The sequence below is a fragment of the Stegodyphus dumicola genome, chromosome 10, assembly GCF_044657685.1.
Source record: "Stegodyphus dumicola isolate Sdum_Otavi_A_Nest chromosome 10, ASM4465768v1".
Taxonomy (NCBI): domain Eukaryota; kingdom Metazoa; phylum Arthropoda; class Arachnida; order Araneae; family Eresidae; genus Stegodyphus; species Stegodyphus dumicola.
The window spans coordinates 160,517,344-160,535,381 of NC_140777.1; the positions used below are offsets into that span (position 1 = coordinate 160,517,344).

Below are 18,038 nucleotides of genomic sequence, written 5' to 3' on the forward strand. Positions count from 1 at the left end.
TCTTTTATCTGTATAATAAATGTCCTTTATTCTAAAGTCTGAACAGCGAGGCAATAATATTTTATCCTGCACAGACTCCAGCCCTGCTTAATGTTATGCTACAATGTTTGCTATTTATATTTCTGACCTTCGCAATAGTAAGTGTTGCAGGTGACTGCAGACGATTCCAGTCGAAAGTTTGATATTTTTAAACATAACTTCTTCAGAACGTTTTCTATTTTAGTGTGATTTGTGTTGTGTACAGTAAATTGAAAAATTCATCTTGGGCAAAAAAATGAATCGACTCGTGAACATTTTCGTGCAATCAAGACAAGATTGCTTTGATGAACTTAATTCTTTATAAAATGACAAAGCTTCATAGCTTTATAGCAATGTAAAAAACTCGTATAATGAATTCAGTCATGGTCAGCATTAGCTTCAGGAAGAATTCTGAACTGATAAACCAAGATCATCATATGATGATATGCCATGAGATTGCGGCATCTTTGAACATTAGTATAACAAATATCAATAAGATATTACCTGAACATTTGGCCATAAAAATTTGTTTGCGTTGGATCCCGCATAATCTGACAAACACTCAAAAGTAAGCTCATGTCGATTGGTGCAAGGAAATGTTGGAAAATACGTTCAGGGTGCATCAGAGCATCTATACTGTGTAAAACATCTATACAGAATCTCTGCATATGATCCTGAAACAAAACAGAAGTCGACTGTATGGGTCTTCCAAGACGAGCCAAATCCAATAAAAGTTGTGTGCGGAAGAAGCACATCAAAGCAAATGGTTGTATGTTTCTTCGGCATTTCTGGTCATGTGGTGTTATAGCAACGCAGGTAGGCCAACTTCCAATGGTACATGACCATTTGTTTGCTAGAAGTCATCGAAGAAATTAGAAAAAAGCAAAAGTGTATCATTCTTCATTATACAATGCGAGATCTCGCGCATCAGCTCAAACAAAGCAAGTTTTGATGAGCCAAGTCATCGAATTGATGGGCCATATGCCGTACAGCATTGATTTGGCACCCAATGACTTTTTTTTATTCCTGCACATCCAAAATAAATTACAGCAGTTTGAGACACCTGAAGAAGCAGTTGATGCATTCAAAACGTATGGAGTTACCTCAATCGGAATGGAAAAAGTGCTTCAAAAATTGGTTCAAACACATGTTAAATGTATTGATCTTCATGGAGAATATTTTGAAAAACAATAAAATCACCAGTTTCAATCATAAATATTTTTTCCCATTATTAAGCCAGAAATATAAATAGCAATCCCTGTATACTGAAATGTGAGATCCATCCTTAACAATGGTCCAGTAGTGTACAAAATATATGGCCATAAATTTGATTAAACACAAAATAAACTCTAAAATTATACTCTAAAAGCAATAAAAAAACAAATGGGGGAAAAAAGCCAATAAATCAGTACAAAATATTACAACAATAGAACTTAAATGAATTTAAATATTTACAATAATGCTATGGAAACATATCAGATTTTAAGAATGCATGCTTATATATGCATATCCCTTCTAACTTTTGTGTCTCATTCTGAAATTTATGACCTTGAATATTAACTGTAAATACTAATATCTCACTTCAAATAACAAGACCATGCATAATCGAGAGGGATTCAAAATAATTTCTGTATGAAATAAAGTGTTTGTGAGTATTTATAAAAATAAACACTCACTGTATCAAGTTACTCTATGAGAAATTCCATGCATGTCATAACACAGTATGAAAATAGCTGTATTACTAAGAGCTATCACTCAAGAGGTTCAATAACCATTCCTACTATTAGAGCAGGGATCTTCAACATCTTTATACCTTAGAGCACATTTATTCTTTCAAAATAAATTTATAGGTTGACACAAAAATATACATAATGCATATCTACATCAAAAAGTATTATAGTTTTAAGGTATAAAAATTATGCCTGTGTTCTTATGTAAAATAAATAATTACTAAATAGTACAGGCAAAAGTTTGTGATATTTTGTCATACTTCAGAGTTAGACAATATTTCTGATCATAAACAGTCATCAGTATGTTCATCTATAAGTCAATACCTATACTTTGTGGTACTCATTGTTGAGAACAATACTATTTGACATTTTTAAAATTTTTAACAAGTAACGTGTTCAAAATGACAAATAAGCTGGGACACCAAGACCTTAATTCAAACTGTAATATCTGGTGGGCTCATTTAAAAAGTGTCTGCTGAAAACATTGTGGAGAAAACAACGCAAGGCTAAAGCATTGTGGTATAAAGTATCATCGTCAAAAATAAAGCCGTTCAGTAACTTTGCAGTGTAAGAACATTGTCGTCAAAAATACTGCAGTAAAAAATAAAGCTCCTACAAATCATTGCATGATGAAAACATTGCAGACATAAAATTTTCAGGCTTTAAAAAAGTTGTAAATTACATATAGTGTATATCACATAATGATTTGCAAGCACAAGAAGGAAAGAGAAATATTTTTATTTTTATACATTATAATTTTGAATTAACTGATATATTTTTGCTGAAAAAGTGAGAAGGAAACTTAAGCAATTAAAAACTGAAAATGAGTACAAAATTAGTGTAACTTATAGCACTTAATAATAGAGTTTTTAACTTACGTAGTTAATTAATAAAAGCCACAAATAAAATAATCTTCTTTTATAAAGCTTTACTGATAATTTTTCATAAAAAATATATTCTAGAAAAGTTTAGAAAAAGGAAGGTATATAACTAAGATTACTTCTATGAAAATTGTTAAATTAATTGTCAAATTATCTTCTTTTTCATTTTGTTATTCTGATATGCTTTTATAGTGAAAATTATATGTTTTGGTTCTGTGTATTCTTAAAGTGCCATTAACATTTTCATGCAGTCAATTATTTGGATATAAATTTGTTAGTTATGATGAAAATCAGATACAGAATATTTCTGTAGGGGATTTGGATTTATTGGATTATACAAAAACACACTAGAACTATGCTTCAGGGAAGGAACGTTTCTGTGAAGCGCTTTCCTCAGGAACTGGTTCATATTCACATTATACATTAGGAAAATACCATGGAGGTAGGAAAGGAAGGAGGGGCTAACCGGCACTAGAAGTGAAGCACTGCTTTGAAGCTTGGGTCACTAAATGGGGTGTTCTTTGTTTACATTCAGAAGCTTGCTTGACAGGGTTCTGATAGTATTTCAACACACGACAGTTCCATAAAATCGGAAAAGGGACACTTTCGCATGAAAGAAACATTCATAGTGTGATGGATAATAGCAATTTGTATAGTTTAGTGACATTTACGCAAAAATCACATCTTGGTTATTTTTCGATAACTAACAACAGCGATTTTGATTATGAATTTGTTTTATAAAATTCTAAGTTGTTGAACTACAAAAATATAGATTTTAAGAAAAATGTTATGCTTAAAGAATGAAAAATACCTTACGGTACATTTAAAATTGTATATGTCTTTCGATACCCTTGATAGAGTATTTGCTACTTTTATTTTATTTTCCAAACGCCAAAATCTTTTAAATAAAACAAATTTTTTTCACATCCATATATTATTTAACATGTACCTTTTAAAATTTTTTAGAGGAGAGGCTTTACTGCTGCTCATTTTAAACTCATCATTTTAATTTTATATATCTGAAAAGTAATCACTTTGGGCTTACATGTTTTACTTATTTGGGTTAATTAAAAATAAAATTATCATCAAATGCTGCAATCCTCATCAAAATTAATAAATATACACACAGATATGCCAAGAAGTTATCTTTCCCTTGATTTGGAACCACACATTTGTGTAAAATTATGTACAGTTTTACACAAATGTGTGGAACAGAAGAGAGATACATTTGCGAATTTGGCGGAAGTACCATGTGCGGTCAAGATGATGTGACCATGTGAACGTGCTACATCATCAAAACAGCTCATTAAGAATTTGAAAATAGGGTAATCGACGGAGGTGAAAACATTTGTATATCCTGCCAAAGGAGGTCCGATCATGAATGGCCCTCTTATTGATTCCATATTGTTAAATGTTTCCCACGCAAGTCTTTTTTTCTCGGAAATTCGAGTTTTATGCTGGCTTCTTAACGTATGCAGGTCATTAAATTATTTATAAATGTATTTGAAATGAAGAAATTATTCACTTATAAACAACTGTGAAAGTACTGTGAAGAAATCTAATGATTAAATGTATCTAATTTATAATGATTATAAATGTTATCTAAATATATAATAACCTTAATATTGAATTGCAAACATAAATTGAAATCCATGTTGACAAATATGTTATAAAACTATTTAAGCAAGAATTGTTCGTATTGGAAAGCAATCTGTTAAAAGGTATTGTAAAGCAAATGCTATGAGATACGCACTTAAGAACGTAATAAAGAGTTTTGGAATATGTATTGTTGAAAAGAAGAGTAAAAAAAAAATCTGATAAGTATAATTAAAAGAATTATTCCCCTTACATTTTATGAGGGCAATCCCAAAAAAAAGGTCTCCTAGATTTTTAGATATACAAAGAACCGTTTATTTTCTATAATTGCTACATCACTTTGAAATTGCAGAATGCTTTATTTTTCAACATAATTGCCATTTCGGTCGATGCATTTTTGTAGACGCTGTGGCAGTTTTACAATGCCCATGTCATACCAGCTTGCCGCCATGCCCTTCAGGAAGCGTTGAGGAGCTTCAGGAGCATCCAGATGATCCTCCGATCTTTACGCACTTTACGAACTCAACAATCGCAAAAGTCTAACAAATACGAACTCAACAATTGCGAAAGTTGAGTGAAAGAAAGTTGAGCGATTGTCTCGTTGGCAATTGACGGCCTCCTGCTCCTTTCTTCGTCATGAATTTCAGTACGACCGACCGGCTGTAAACTCTCTACACCACTTGCTAACGTTTTTGACATCCATGCACGACTGTCCATACACTTCTGTCAATAGGCGGTGAATTTCAACCGGTTTAACGCTTTTTGCGTTCAAAAATTGAATAACTGCGCGCACTTCGCACTTGGCGGTAACGTTTATCGGGAGCTCCATTTCGAATGGCTGCCAGGCCAAGACTGAGCATCCGAGCGAAGCGCGTGCGTGCATATGTGGTAGCGGAGAAGGCACCACTCACAACAGTATTGCCAACAACCGTATTAAAACTTTCTCTACGTCCCCAAAAAATAGGAGACCTTTTTTTTGGGATTGCCCTCGTATAATAACTCAGTTACAAGTTTTAAATAATACTTAAAAAAAAAAAAAAAAAAAAAAAAAACTTTTTTTAATTCCCTTTCAGAAATGTTCAGAGAAAGTCAAGTACTATTTAAAGTATTTCCCTAATTCCTAATAATTCTCTAATTTAAAATGAACTGAATAGAGCATTAATTATAAACTGACATTTTTCGATTTAAAAGATGCCTCAGAAGCCAAAAAATCATGTCATATTTAAGAAAGTACTTTAGGAAGAAGCTCTATAAATAGAAAAGAAATAATGCATAATTTTAATATTAATAATACAATAAACTTTGATCTTAATTTTTGTACCTTAACCGAATAAAATCGAATTACCTTAATTTTTTTTTCTAATGTAATTAATGATAATTTGTGAAAATATTTCATTCAAATTAAACCATTCTGAGAAAACTGTCCTGTGAAAAGTATAGCATTTAATTCCATTCAGAATAAAATGTTATTTAAAAATATGTTGTTTTCATATACTTAGGACTCTGAAGTGTTGTATAAAAAGAAAATATATACATTTATATGTATATTTGCGACGTAATTACAAAATATTTACATCCGAACGCGTCAAATCCCATTGAACTCAACGGTAAATGACCCAATGTTTTGGTCATCACCGGTGCTTCAGAGCAGGGTACCGGAGAAACTTGTTTAGGGCTACTCCATCTTACTTCCTACCTCCATGGAAAATATCAAAAATCTTATGCAGCCAGATCGTTTGCCATGTTGAAATACCAGTGTTCAGCAGGGGAATAATAAAAGTTCAGCAGGGAAATAATAAAGTGTTCAGCAGGGGAATAATAAAGGGAACTACCGTAATTTCCGGAAGAAACGCCGCGGCGTTTACGTGTTTAAAACTTAAATTTTCAGCGGGTGCGGCGTTTCTACCCATGCGGCGTTTAGGTGCACTAAAAATAAAATATTTCCTATGATGGTCATTGTACATAGTTTGGATGGCCTTGTCATTGTGCATAGACTGGTGCTGTTCCCACACAAAAGACCACTCAGTTGATTTTTGCGAACGTTATTTTGTTTACATTCTTTCCCTTGAACGGACCTACATGCCTTATTCACCCTAAACGAGATCTCAGAACAATAACATTCTTCCCCCTTTCAAATCAACATTCTCATCAGTTTGAATAGTCTCTCTCCTCTGCCATTCGATGAATCTTCCAGGACCCATCCTCTTTCCACCCCTGCCTTTTCTGCAATTTTTTTCAAAGGTGGACGCAACTCCACCTGCCTCGCAATAACGAACTCTGATGTATTTCCCCTTCAGCATGAATGGATTTTTCTTGGCATTCTGCCAAATACAGATCCCATCAGTTAGGGTACAAGTACTTGTTGGATAGTTTTTAATTAGGGAGCGGAAAATTTTTGGAAATGTCTTTAAACGGCACAGAAACTATACATTTCTTACCTTTAATTTATTTTTGAGTTATGGTTTTATTTCATGCATTTTTCTTAACTGGTATGTCATATATCAGGACTTAGGTTGAGTTTTTGCATCTATACGGCCCACGACGATGTTACGCGCAATTTAATCTATTGCGGCGTTTCTGTGTAATTTTAATTTTTTTCCCGCCATTTTTCTCGAGTGCGGCGTTTACGTTGATGCGGCCATTCTTCCAGAAATTACGGTAGTTCTTTTTTATACACCAGTCATTAGAAGATTCAAATTTATAATTATACCCAGAAAACTTAAATGCAGATTTTTTTTTTTTTAGAAATAATATATATAATTGAAGTGAACTGTGAACAACTCAAAATGGCAAACCATCTAATGCTGTCAATTTCCTTATAATTTCATCCAAATTATCTTTTTTTTTTTTTTTTCCAAAATAATCTAAAATCCCTGATGGCTTAGGCTTAGAAACTGTGCTTAAATTTGTATATTCATCACAATTGAACAGAAACACTGGTATCTTCTTATGATTCTTATAACTAGTGTTTCTGAAAACAGACATTAACATAGGTTTTAATCATTATGCAAGATGACTGTATCCAAGCGAGATTGGAAAGAAATGGTATCTTGAGTGGTCACCTTAAAGAGGATTCTCTATATTTAATTTTACATTTAAAGATTTCTTATCAGCACTTTAAAAGTGTTATTAAACTTTGAGGATATATTTTATTTGAAATTTTTTTAGTTATTGACTGAACTTTTATAACATACAGTAAATAATTTTCTTAAGAACACCTCTATAAGTGACCAGAACAGTTATGAAACTCTAGCATTTAATCTCTTAAACGGCCAGCTTAATAGAAGGGTAAATCACTTCGAATCGCAAATGGTCGCCTTAGAAATGACTTAACTGAATTTAGCTTTCACAGTTAGGTATTTTTATATCCTTTAGTAAACATTTCATTTTTGGATTCCTTTATGTGAAAAAAGTTGAATTATTTCTTTTTCTTTCTTAGGATAGAGTGAATCATTTTGTAGCAAGTGGAAGTGACCAGTAATTGTTTAGGATGGAAGCTTATTCAACATGTTAATAGGTAGATATTTTATCATGGCTGCCGCTAAACTGTCGTGAAATTATCACTTAGGTTTGGTATGGTTTAATTTCTAATGGCAAAGCACACTATATCCTAAGAGGAGGCTATATCCTAAGAGGAGAAATGCCTTCGTTGAGGACTTTCTAGGGAAACTTGCACATATGGACCCTACACATAAGAAAACCACAAAAATGGCCTTGCAGCCAGCCTGTTTACCTCGATCCAAACCCAGGTCTTTATAAAGTCATGCTTTTGCCTGACATTTCTTAATTTTAAGACTATCTTAATTTAGGAGTGCCAGAAATCCATAGCAAATTTACATTTATATTTCTGAGTGAGATGATTTTATTTTGTGGCGACTCTTTGTCCTTGAAATTTTTTAACTAGTAAATTTGAAATGACTATTTGTCACTGCAAATTTTTAATTAAAATAAAAGCTTCATCAAGTTGCCTTAAAACTGCCTTTACAGTAGACAGTTTTTTTCAAGGATAAAAATTTCACCTATTTTACACCGACTTTTATTTTCAATGAATGAAACATTTAAAATACATTTTTTTTTTTTTTTTTTTTTTTTTTTTTTTTTTTGTATTTAAATGGCTGATTGTTTGGAATAAGAAAATGTCACTGTTTTTATGTATGATTTTAAATGTTTTATATGCATATGATTTTGAATGTCAATCATAGCTAAAAATTAATATCCGAGTTCACTTCCTGCATGATTATTTTTCAATTAAAGTGACTGAAACTATTTAGTGTTGCATTAGTTAATAAATTAGAATTTCTCCGACATAATGCCTACACAGCCAGTTTTATTGGAAGTAGAGCTGATACAATTCTGGATATTAAGTCGAATTCACTATCAGAAAAATTAATTTGCATCAAGTCAATTATTGATTTGTGTTTCAAAAATTGGTCCATCATTAGGAGTAAACTGTTCCAACATGTTTTAGAAACTAATATTAACATATGTTCTGTTTTATTTTCAGTTAGTACATATTTTTGTAATAAAGCATTTATTGCAGGGAAAACATTTAAATATCTTAACAATTTTTCATTATAGGAAGGAATTAAAGGAATTCATATATTATCTTAACTTTATTCATTATAGGAAGCAATTCTTGATGTGTTGATATTTTATCCTCATTAGCAACATCATCTTCAACAATCACATTGTCATTATCTTCATTGTCAGTACCACTCTCATTGTCTTAAAGTCGGAATCAAAAGTTTCGATATCCACAGTATTTGGGCTCTTCTTCTTTTTTTTTTTTTTTTTTTCTTTTAAATATATAATACATCTATTACTTCTAATTAAATTCCATGAGCATACCACAATTTCTAATTTCCACCAATCAACTTTCCAACTTTTTTCATAACCATTGTTGCTCCATCAGTTATGGATACAATATCTTCTTTCAGGGATAATCCATGTTTCTCTAATTTAGATTTAACCACTTCCACACATTTTTCGGCTGGCATACTTCCTGAAACATGTGCAAGTTTTATATTCCAAAATTTTCTTTCTGAATGAATATTTATATTTAAATAGAGTCTACTTCTTACACTTGTTCATTCATCAAATGTAAAACTAAATTTTTCACCATTTACTTTTAATTGTATTAACTCGTGTTTCAAAGAATTGCGAACACCATTACTGTAGTTTATAACAGTTCTTTTTATAGTGTTAATCGATGCTGGTATATTTTTAAAACCTCTGGCGGGTATTAATTTTCTTAATTCGGTAGAAGTGCAAAACACTCAAAATGGCAAACCATCTAATGCTGTCAATTTCCTTATAATTTCATCCAAATTATCTTTTTTTTTTTTTTTTTCCAAAATAATCTAAAATCCCTGATGGCTTAGGCTTAGAAACTGTGCTTAAATTTGTATATTCATCACAATTAGATTCTTTCCTCTTTAAAAAATTTGCATCATGTTTCATTTTTAAATGTGTATGGAGTCTGTTTTTACTTCCTCCATTCACTTTAATAACTCTTAAACACTTTTTACATTGTGCTCCCATATTCTTTTCATCATATAATTAAACCAAAGCAAAGTATTATCAACAGATTTTTATGTTCTTTAAATTTATTCATTATTATGGGTTTATTAAGTACGAGTATATAATAAATTTGAAAAATATTTTGAACCCTAAAGCATGATTTGCAAATACACATGCACGTATTTTGTTTACGCATGCACATTTAATGTATAACGGACGGTATAAGCTAGGCTAAAATTATCTTTACTGATTCTAAGGCATTTCAGATAATGTTGCAGATTGCGCTGTTCCTTAATCTTCTAATTGGATCTGGCTTATTATTTTTTGCAGACTGTTAGAGCAATTTTATAAAAATTAAGCTTGAACTATCGATTTTGTCAAAAAGAGTTTCCAATTCTGGAGCTGCCAAAGAATCTACAAAGCGAAAGCATGTTTCAATGTCCATCAAACAAAAAGTGGAATTGCTGCAAAAAATGGATAAAGGCATATCCGTCTCAAAATTATGCGAGGTGTATGACATTGGAAAGTCAACTGTATATGACATAAGCAAAAAGAAAATGGAACTTTTTGAATTTTTTGTGGAAGCATCTTAAACAGCTTACACTGAAAGAAATACTAATTCAGAAGTCAAACAACAAGAATCAGCGTTATATTTTCAAAATTTTCACAGGACTAGTTTCGATGGTTTTACCGAACCACCATCCTCAGCTGCAAAACCGCAAGATTCTTGTTGTTTGACTTCTGAATTAGTATTGGTTCGGCATGTTATTTTTTTTTAAAGAAATGTTCAATAAAGTAAACAAATAAATATTAAGCCTTTTTTTTTTTTTTTTCTTTTTTTTTTGTAAATTTGGATACATCAAATTGCTCTTTATCATCTTCAAAGAGCATCATAATTGCTCTTTATTTCATATATTACGGTTTCATATTTTTAATTGTATAATTTTTGCATGCCATCTTACCAGATTTAAATTGACGACCTATAATCTGGAAAAATACCTAATCCGGAATCGCCCAAGTCCCAGCACGTCTGGATTATGGACTTTGTACTGTAGTTGTATATGCTCGTAACATACTTTTTTTTGGAGTATTGGAATGCTCAATACAACATGTTTAATTTTAATGTAAAGTGATGTGATGTGTATTTGAGGAGAAGTATATAATTCTTATTCGTTTTACATATCATCCTTATTAATTGTAGTACTCCTTATTATACTCTACATTGCCCTTATTCATTTTAGTAATATTCATGAATTTGCGCTGATTCCATGACACAAATATTTTAATGCATGTAATATTTTAGTGATTATTTAACCCTGAAAATATATAACTCTATTGAAATTGAAAAATAGGTGCAGAACAATATGTTTATTGTTACTGAAAGTTGAGACCTATTTGCTCATTTCCCTTTGTCTCTAAGAAAGCCACATTAAATCCTTAACTAAAATATATATAATTTCAGTTAAATCCTTCTCATTGCTCATACCTAAACAATAAAGTCTTCATATGATATTTTCAAAACAATTAAAGCAGCATATAAGGCTGAAAAAAGGTTTAATGCTGCATTATGCAGGATGAATCAGCCTTCTAAATAGTAAAAAGTTAAAAACTACAAAATATGGACTAGCTATTACCATACACATTTTTCCTTGGATAGCTTAGCATGCAACAATGACTTTTATTCTGTAGATACAAATATTACATTAAAAGACTTTAAAATTCAGCTCAACTTATACATCACTATCAGTTAGAGGAAATTGTGATCTTGAGCACAGATCTGGAGAGCCATCATCTATCTAGAATTGGTTAACCATTTCCTGATAGCTAAACTGGTGTAAGCATGTACATGAAGTCAAGGCCTTCAGTTCTAGCTGTCACATGTTAATCAAATGTTAGAATAAAAATTATGCACAAAGTTTAACAATTTCTTTCTGCATTCAGAATTATAGCTGACATGATAAATAATCAACGTAGCTTCTGATTTAATTAGCGCTCAAAATTGCTCTTAATATTTGATAATACTTTCCTTTCGGATACATATGAATACATAGGCTGAAATCTACTCAAGTGCCTCTTACTGTAGGTGTGAAATTATTTCTGTTTTGAGGATTATCAAATATGCATCATCATAAACTTATTATGTAAATTAAATTCTATGTTGCATTACAGCAGTCACCTGGAAGATGCTAAGCCACACAAAATAGATGCATAAAAAATTAAACAAATTTTAACAGTAAATATCTAGCAAACTTTTAGATAAGACACATAGATAAAACTTAAAGGCTACAGTAATGATATTCAGTAATGATTGCAGTCACTCACCAAACTTCGTAAATTTCAAAATTTAAGCAAAAGTAATTTACCTTCCTCTCTATTAGACACTGCAGAACAGAAAATGTATTTTCTCCAGCTGGAGCATGTTCTAAGATATTCCTGTAAAAGGAACAACATTTTTACTATATATATAAAGTATAAATACAAAGTAAAAAGCAGAAGATTCTTATCCATTCGTGCACTGACAGCTGTAACAAATGGTGGTAATCATGTAAAGTAAAAATAAAATATTTAAATCCATCCCCATATTCAATTCAAAGCAAACCATTCAAATTAAAATCAAGAAGGACAGTGACTAATTGCATTTAAATGTGCAAAAGAAGTGTAAATTAAAAATGAAAACAGTAAAAGATGACATTATTTACATCCTTTGTAACATCATTGTCAGGGGTCTTCTTTTGTTGTACATCTGAATATAAGTATTTTATTTTTACTTCATACACACACCATTTCCATTAGGAAATTTAAAACTGCAGATCATTCTTAAAGAATCTGATAACATGACTTACAGTTTCATTGACTTTAACAAACTGTTTGAATGTTTTTCAACTTTGTGTATTTATAAGATAATTCCTGATTCAAATTTGAATTGATGATTTTAATGAAATTAATTGGTTACAAGAAAATATGGAAAGCTTAGTTATTAGCCAAAAATGAGAAATGCTTTTGTGGAAGATTTTTCAGGAAAAATTAAAAATTATATATGGTGAAAACATAAAAAAATTCATGTCGTTAGACTAATCCCAAACTAAATCAAAATCAAATAAGAAGAAAAGAGAAACTGTATTTTTTACTCATAAGTTGCAGACTATGAAATTGTCTACGATCACGGAATATAAAAAATGGTTAGGAAAAAAAAGTCTTTGCATAAATAATTGGTTCACTGTCTAAGAAAACACATTCCTGAGAGCAATAAGCCGATATTGCCAGTTTACACACACACACACACCATCACAAATGCATGCACGCACACATGTTGATTGTCAAAAATTTTGTATATAAGTAAATTATTTTAGTAGAATTGTATGTATCAAATTGTATTGTCTTCTGTATAATGCTACTTGAAATATCTGAAAAAGCAGAGCTGTGTCGGAAAAATAAAATTATAAAGGCAAGTCTATTTAACATAGAGGTATATGACTATCTCGCTAAATTGGCGAGATATCGCCAAGCTAGCGATGGTTTTGGCAGAAAATCACCAAAACCCGCCAGACATGGGGACATTTTGATCTAGACCCTGTATAACTAACTATATATAGCCCTTATATGTAACTTTAACTGTAAACAGCCTCCACTAATTTTGAGAAATGGAAGGTACTAGGTTTCTCAGCAGCAATGAGAAAACTATATACCTGTAAGCCTGGAAAGAGCATCAGTTCTCAGTTTTTAGTTCACAGCTGATGTTTCTTTCTAGAAAAACATTTTTGTCAAGCTATTACCAGTACGATGTGCATCCAATCTATTACAAACTTGTACACATGCAACAATTTTTGGTGTCAGAAGTGGGATTGAATGTTGGTCACAAGACTGGCAAAGGGGCACCTAAGACTGCTAGTGACAGCCTCTGCTGCATTCGAAGAACAAATGGAAGGGCAGTCAACTTCATTAAAAAAGATATGAAATCAATTCAAGTAAAGTTGGAAGAAGACATCAAATCAATGCAAGAAAAGATGGAAGGGGCTGAAGCAGGTCAAGATGAAGTAGAAAGAGAAATTACTGCTATAATAGAAAACAAATTCAAGACTATGGAAGGCAGAATAGGCATAGCATAAAGTTGGAAAAATTCAAGAAAGTTTCTACTGTCCAACAACAAATTGAAGAAAGAGTTTCTACTGTAAAACAACAAAGTGATAACAGAATTTCTGCTACTATCATCAGTTGAGAGCTTAAAGAAATCTATTGTGACAAATGGATATAATTCTAACACTCTAAATTGCTAACCATTTCTCCTCATCTCTCAGTAAAGCCATCCGCATATGATTGAAATACCTCCTGGCAAGCGTACACGACTCAGTTTCCTATAGTAGCAGATACAAATGGGTGGAATGCACAAGCTAAAGCCTACCACCTTGCCATTTCTCTGAGAGCAGATGCAGTAGATATCCTTCAAAATATGCCTGATACCCAGAGTTTGAAGCTCTAGTAGGTGCTGCATTTTGAAGAGAAGAGTGTAAAAGAATATAGCAGGCTTCAGTTAAATTTTCATTAACAGAACCTCAAAGAAACATTTCAGCAGCTCACTATGGATAATGAAAGGCCATCTCATCATGATTTTTTTTATTTTCCATAAGAACCAAGGCAAATCCTGTCCCCTCAGTTCCTCATTGATAACATCTGGGATTCTGAGATACAGAAAGCCCTGTGAATGGTGGATGTCAGGGATTTAAAAAGCAGTTTAGTATACCCCTGGAAACTTAAGGCAGCTCAGAAAGCAACTCCTACAAATCACCAAACTAACCACGGCTGCTCAAGTTCAGGAGCCAGTGGATCAATTGCCTACTTGTCTAGAAAATAACCAAACAAGTTAATGCCTTGATATGGAACAGGAGCAGCAACAAACCAGGCCTAAAAGTGCTGAAACTGCGATGGTGAAGGCCACTTACAAAAGAACTGCAGAACACCCCAAGCCACCGAAAATAACTCCGCTTCCCATCAAGAAGACAGGAAGCAAACTAGTGGCCATTCAAAACGGTTTCTTGCATTGGAAGTTTGAATTGGATGATGGAAAGGTATACTGATGGCAGCTAGTACTTCAAAGATCCTGGATCGGATGTCCTTAAAGAACTACATAGCAGACCAATTGGATGCCACTTCAGAATAATGAAGACTAAGAAGCACAGAATGCAAAGACAGACATGCAAAAGTAGTGCCAATCTTGCAATGCATGTGTGGGCTGGAAAGGACTAAAGAAATGCAGTTGAGGAAAGCTGCAACATTACAATGTAGGAATGCCTTTTGAATGCATTGCTTTTGACATCCTGGGAGCTTCACCATGAACAGCTGATGGCAACTAATACATCCTCATTGAAACTGATTACTTTACAAAATGGCTTGAAGCCTATCCTATCCCTGATCAAGAGGCTGTCATAGCAGCGGAAGTAGTGATACAAATTGGATTTTCAGTTTCGGAGAGCTCTTCAGTTACATTCCGTTAGAGGAACAATTTTTACCTCTGCTGTATTAAAGACCTCTGCAAGCTACCTGGCATTGACAAAACCCAAACAACACCTTTACATCCCAGTCAGATAGCATGGTGGAGAGGTTTAATTGAACCATCATTAATGGACATGAAGTTATCTCTGTTTTTACTGGCTTATTGAAACAGTGTACTGGTTATTCCCCATCTCAGATGGTTTTTGGTCATGACCATCTTCTGCCTTTTGATCTCTTGTTCGTTGCCCTCCGGATGTGCCTTCATCACCTGAAGAGTGCATTCAAGACCTCCAGGCACAGTTTGAAGTAATACACAGTTTTGCATGAGAGTAAGTCAGTTTGGCAACAGGGAAGAACTGATAGAACACAAAAACTACAGGTCTTTGATTCAGCGACTTGAACAGACGCAAAGATCTTTGTCTTAAACTACAGTTATCCTAGGATGGTCATTACACAGTCCTAAACAGGCTAAATGACGAGGTAGTTTGGATTTGTAAGTCATCAATTTCTAAGCTAAAAATCGTTTATTATGATTTTATTTACTTACTATTGCTATAGTATGCAGTTCCATAGTGTATATGCAGTAAATAGTATACTAAGACCATGGTCTTTTGTGTACATAAATTTGTAAACTCATGCATTTATTTACTGATTTAGCATTTGATTTGTTGTGTGTTATTTATTTAAGTTATTATTTTAAATACTGCATCGATTTTCCTTAGTTGTAAGTATGGCTTCCTATCCAGGGATTGTACTACTTGGGATGTGCAATCCTTGGAGCAATGGGATGTATGAGTGGGAAGAGGGCAATGTTATGAATTGTGTATGCATGTAAATGATTTTAGTGAAACTGTATCTTTTGTATAATGCAATATGAAATGCCTGAAAAGTGAAGCTCTGCCAGAAAAATAACCTTGCAAGGGCCCGTCTAACACTGAAGTAAATGGCTATCTTGCTAAATTGGTGAGATATCGCGAAGTTGGCAATGGTTTTGGTAACTAACGTGTCAAAAGTCGCTAAACTTGGCGACATTTCGGTCCTATCCTTGTATAACTGTAATTGGATAATTGTAATTGATCCCTATATGTAACTGTATCTGGTCTTTAAATGTCTAACTTTACAAGTCTTTCACTAATTTCAAGAAATGGATGGTATTAGAGATTTCTCGACTGCCAAGAGAAAACTATATAAACCCGTTGAGAGCTTCCGTTTTTACTTCCTAGCTGAATTTTGAGTACTGCCAGATCTCTGAGTGAGCTTCGTGCTTTATGTTGTGTTATGTTTAACATTCTCAGTAGTTTAAAGTGATAACTACTGATTGTGCTTTGTAATACTGAGAAGAGCTGTATGACAATTTTATCAGCAATTCCAGAACTGTAAAGTGTTTCTTTTGAGGAAGTAAGTTTTATCAAGTTATTATCGATTCCATGCGCATTTAATCCATTATGAACTCGTACACATGCAACAATATATATGAATGCACAACCATTAAAATTCCAATATTGAAAAGCACTTTTTCTTTTTGGCTGAGTCTACATTGTCTAAACTTGACAACACATTTTGACAATGAACACAGGGTTCATAGCCACATTTTAGTTAAAAAAATAAGCACCTATAAGCACTTTTCAAGCACATTTTAAGAAAAAAAATAAGCACCTGTCTAATTACATCATACACAACTGCATAACCTTAAAAATTAGACTTGTAATTTAAAATATGAGAAATGAAGTACTTTTTAAGAGACAACAAGCATTACCTCAACCATAAAAAATAATTACTTTTTTTTTGTTTTTAGTTTTAAAGAATAGTTCAATTTACAGAACTTGTTTACAATGAAAGGAAAAAAAACTATGAAGAACTATATTACAAGATTTAATGATGAAATTTCAGTTCAAAATAGAGAAAATAAATAATAATAAGGTATATTTATTGTATTCGCTTGGAACCTAATAATAAATACAATTTATTTTCCCACTCATATTGATATTTAAATAATTTAAATCTAAATTCTGAACATTTTCTAAACTTTCATCGTATATCAGTTTTCTCTTAACAGATATTGCAAGTTAAGTAATTTAAGTAAAAAAGAGGAACATTTCTGTAATCAGAAGACAGAAATTTGCTTCATTCAGTCATCTTTAACAGTAAAAGGTTAACTAACCCGCACACTTGGAAATTGGCGAATATTCGGACAGTCGAGCGTAACTTGAAGGAGCGGAGGGGGGGGGGAGTAGACTGTAGCCGCTCTTTAGATTTTTCCGCTAAATAAATGCTTTTGACATTTCAATATGTGCATCATATAAAAATAAACCAACGAAAGTAAAAAATATTCTGCTTAGCAAGCACAGTAAAACTCTTTTAAGTGTTCATAAACAAATCTCGGACTGAACATCAAAATTAATTATTTCTGCAAAATATCGCAAACGTTATTGTGCAATACGTGCGCCGTAATTCTTCCCTACGTGATATTACGCAATCGGAATCAACAACTGCCGGTATTCGGCGAATAAAGAACTAAATAACTGGGGTGTTTTTCATGCTAATTTTCAACAGATGGCATTAAATTTCTGGAATAGAATCATTCTTCACTTGGATTGGTAGACCGCAGAACTTTTAGTCCTATTCAATCCAAAATGACAAAAAAAAAAAAAAAAGGGGGGGTCCGTTGCTTGTTTTGCAGCGAACTGTAACAGTTTCAATATTCAAGATTTTGCGGAGAAAGGCGATACCTCCCAACGTTCGTACTGTATAATATATTGGCCAAAAAAATGAAATTACTTTGACTATTCGATTACTTTCCCTTTAT

At 32.5% G+C, this 18,038-nt stretch overlaps 1 protein-coding gene across 3 annotated transcripts in view; it reads right to left on the bottom strand.

The window, feature by feature from the left end:
* Positions 1–18,038, bottom strand: part of LOC118191089 (Fanconi anemia group E protein-like) — a 104,872-nt gene that overhangs the window by 13,520 nt on the left and 73,314 nt on the right. For all 3 annotated transcript variants that reach the window (XM_085825774.1, XM_085825773.1, XM_085825772.1), the window contains one exon: positions 12,109–12,178. In XM_085825774.1, coding sequence (XP_085681900.1) covers positions 12,109–12,178 — 70 coding nt within the window. The remainder of the gene's footprint in view (positions 1–12,108; positions 12,179–18,038) is intronic.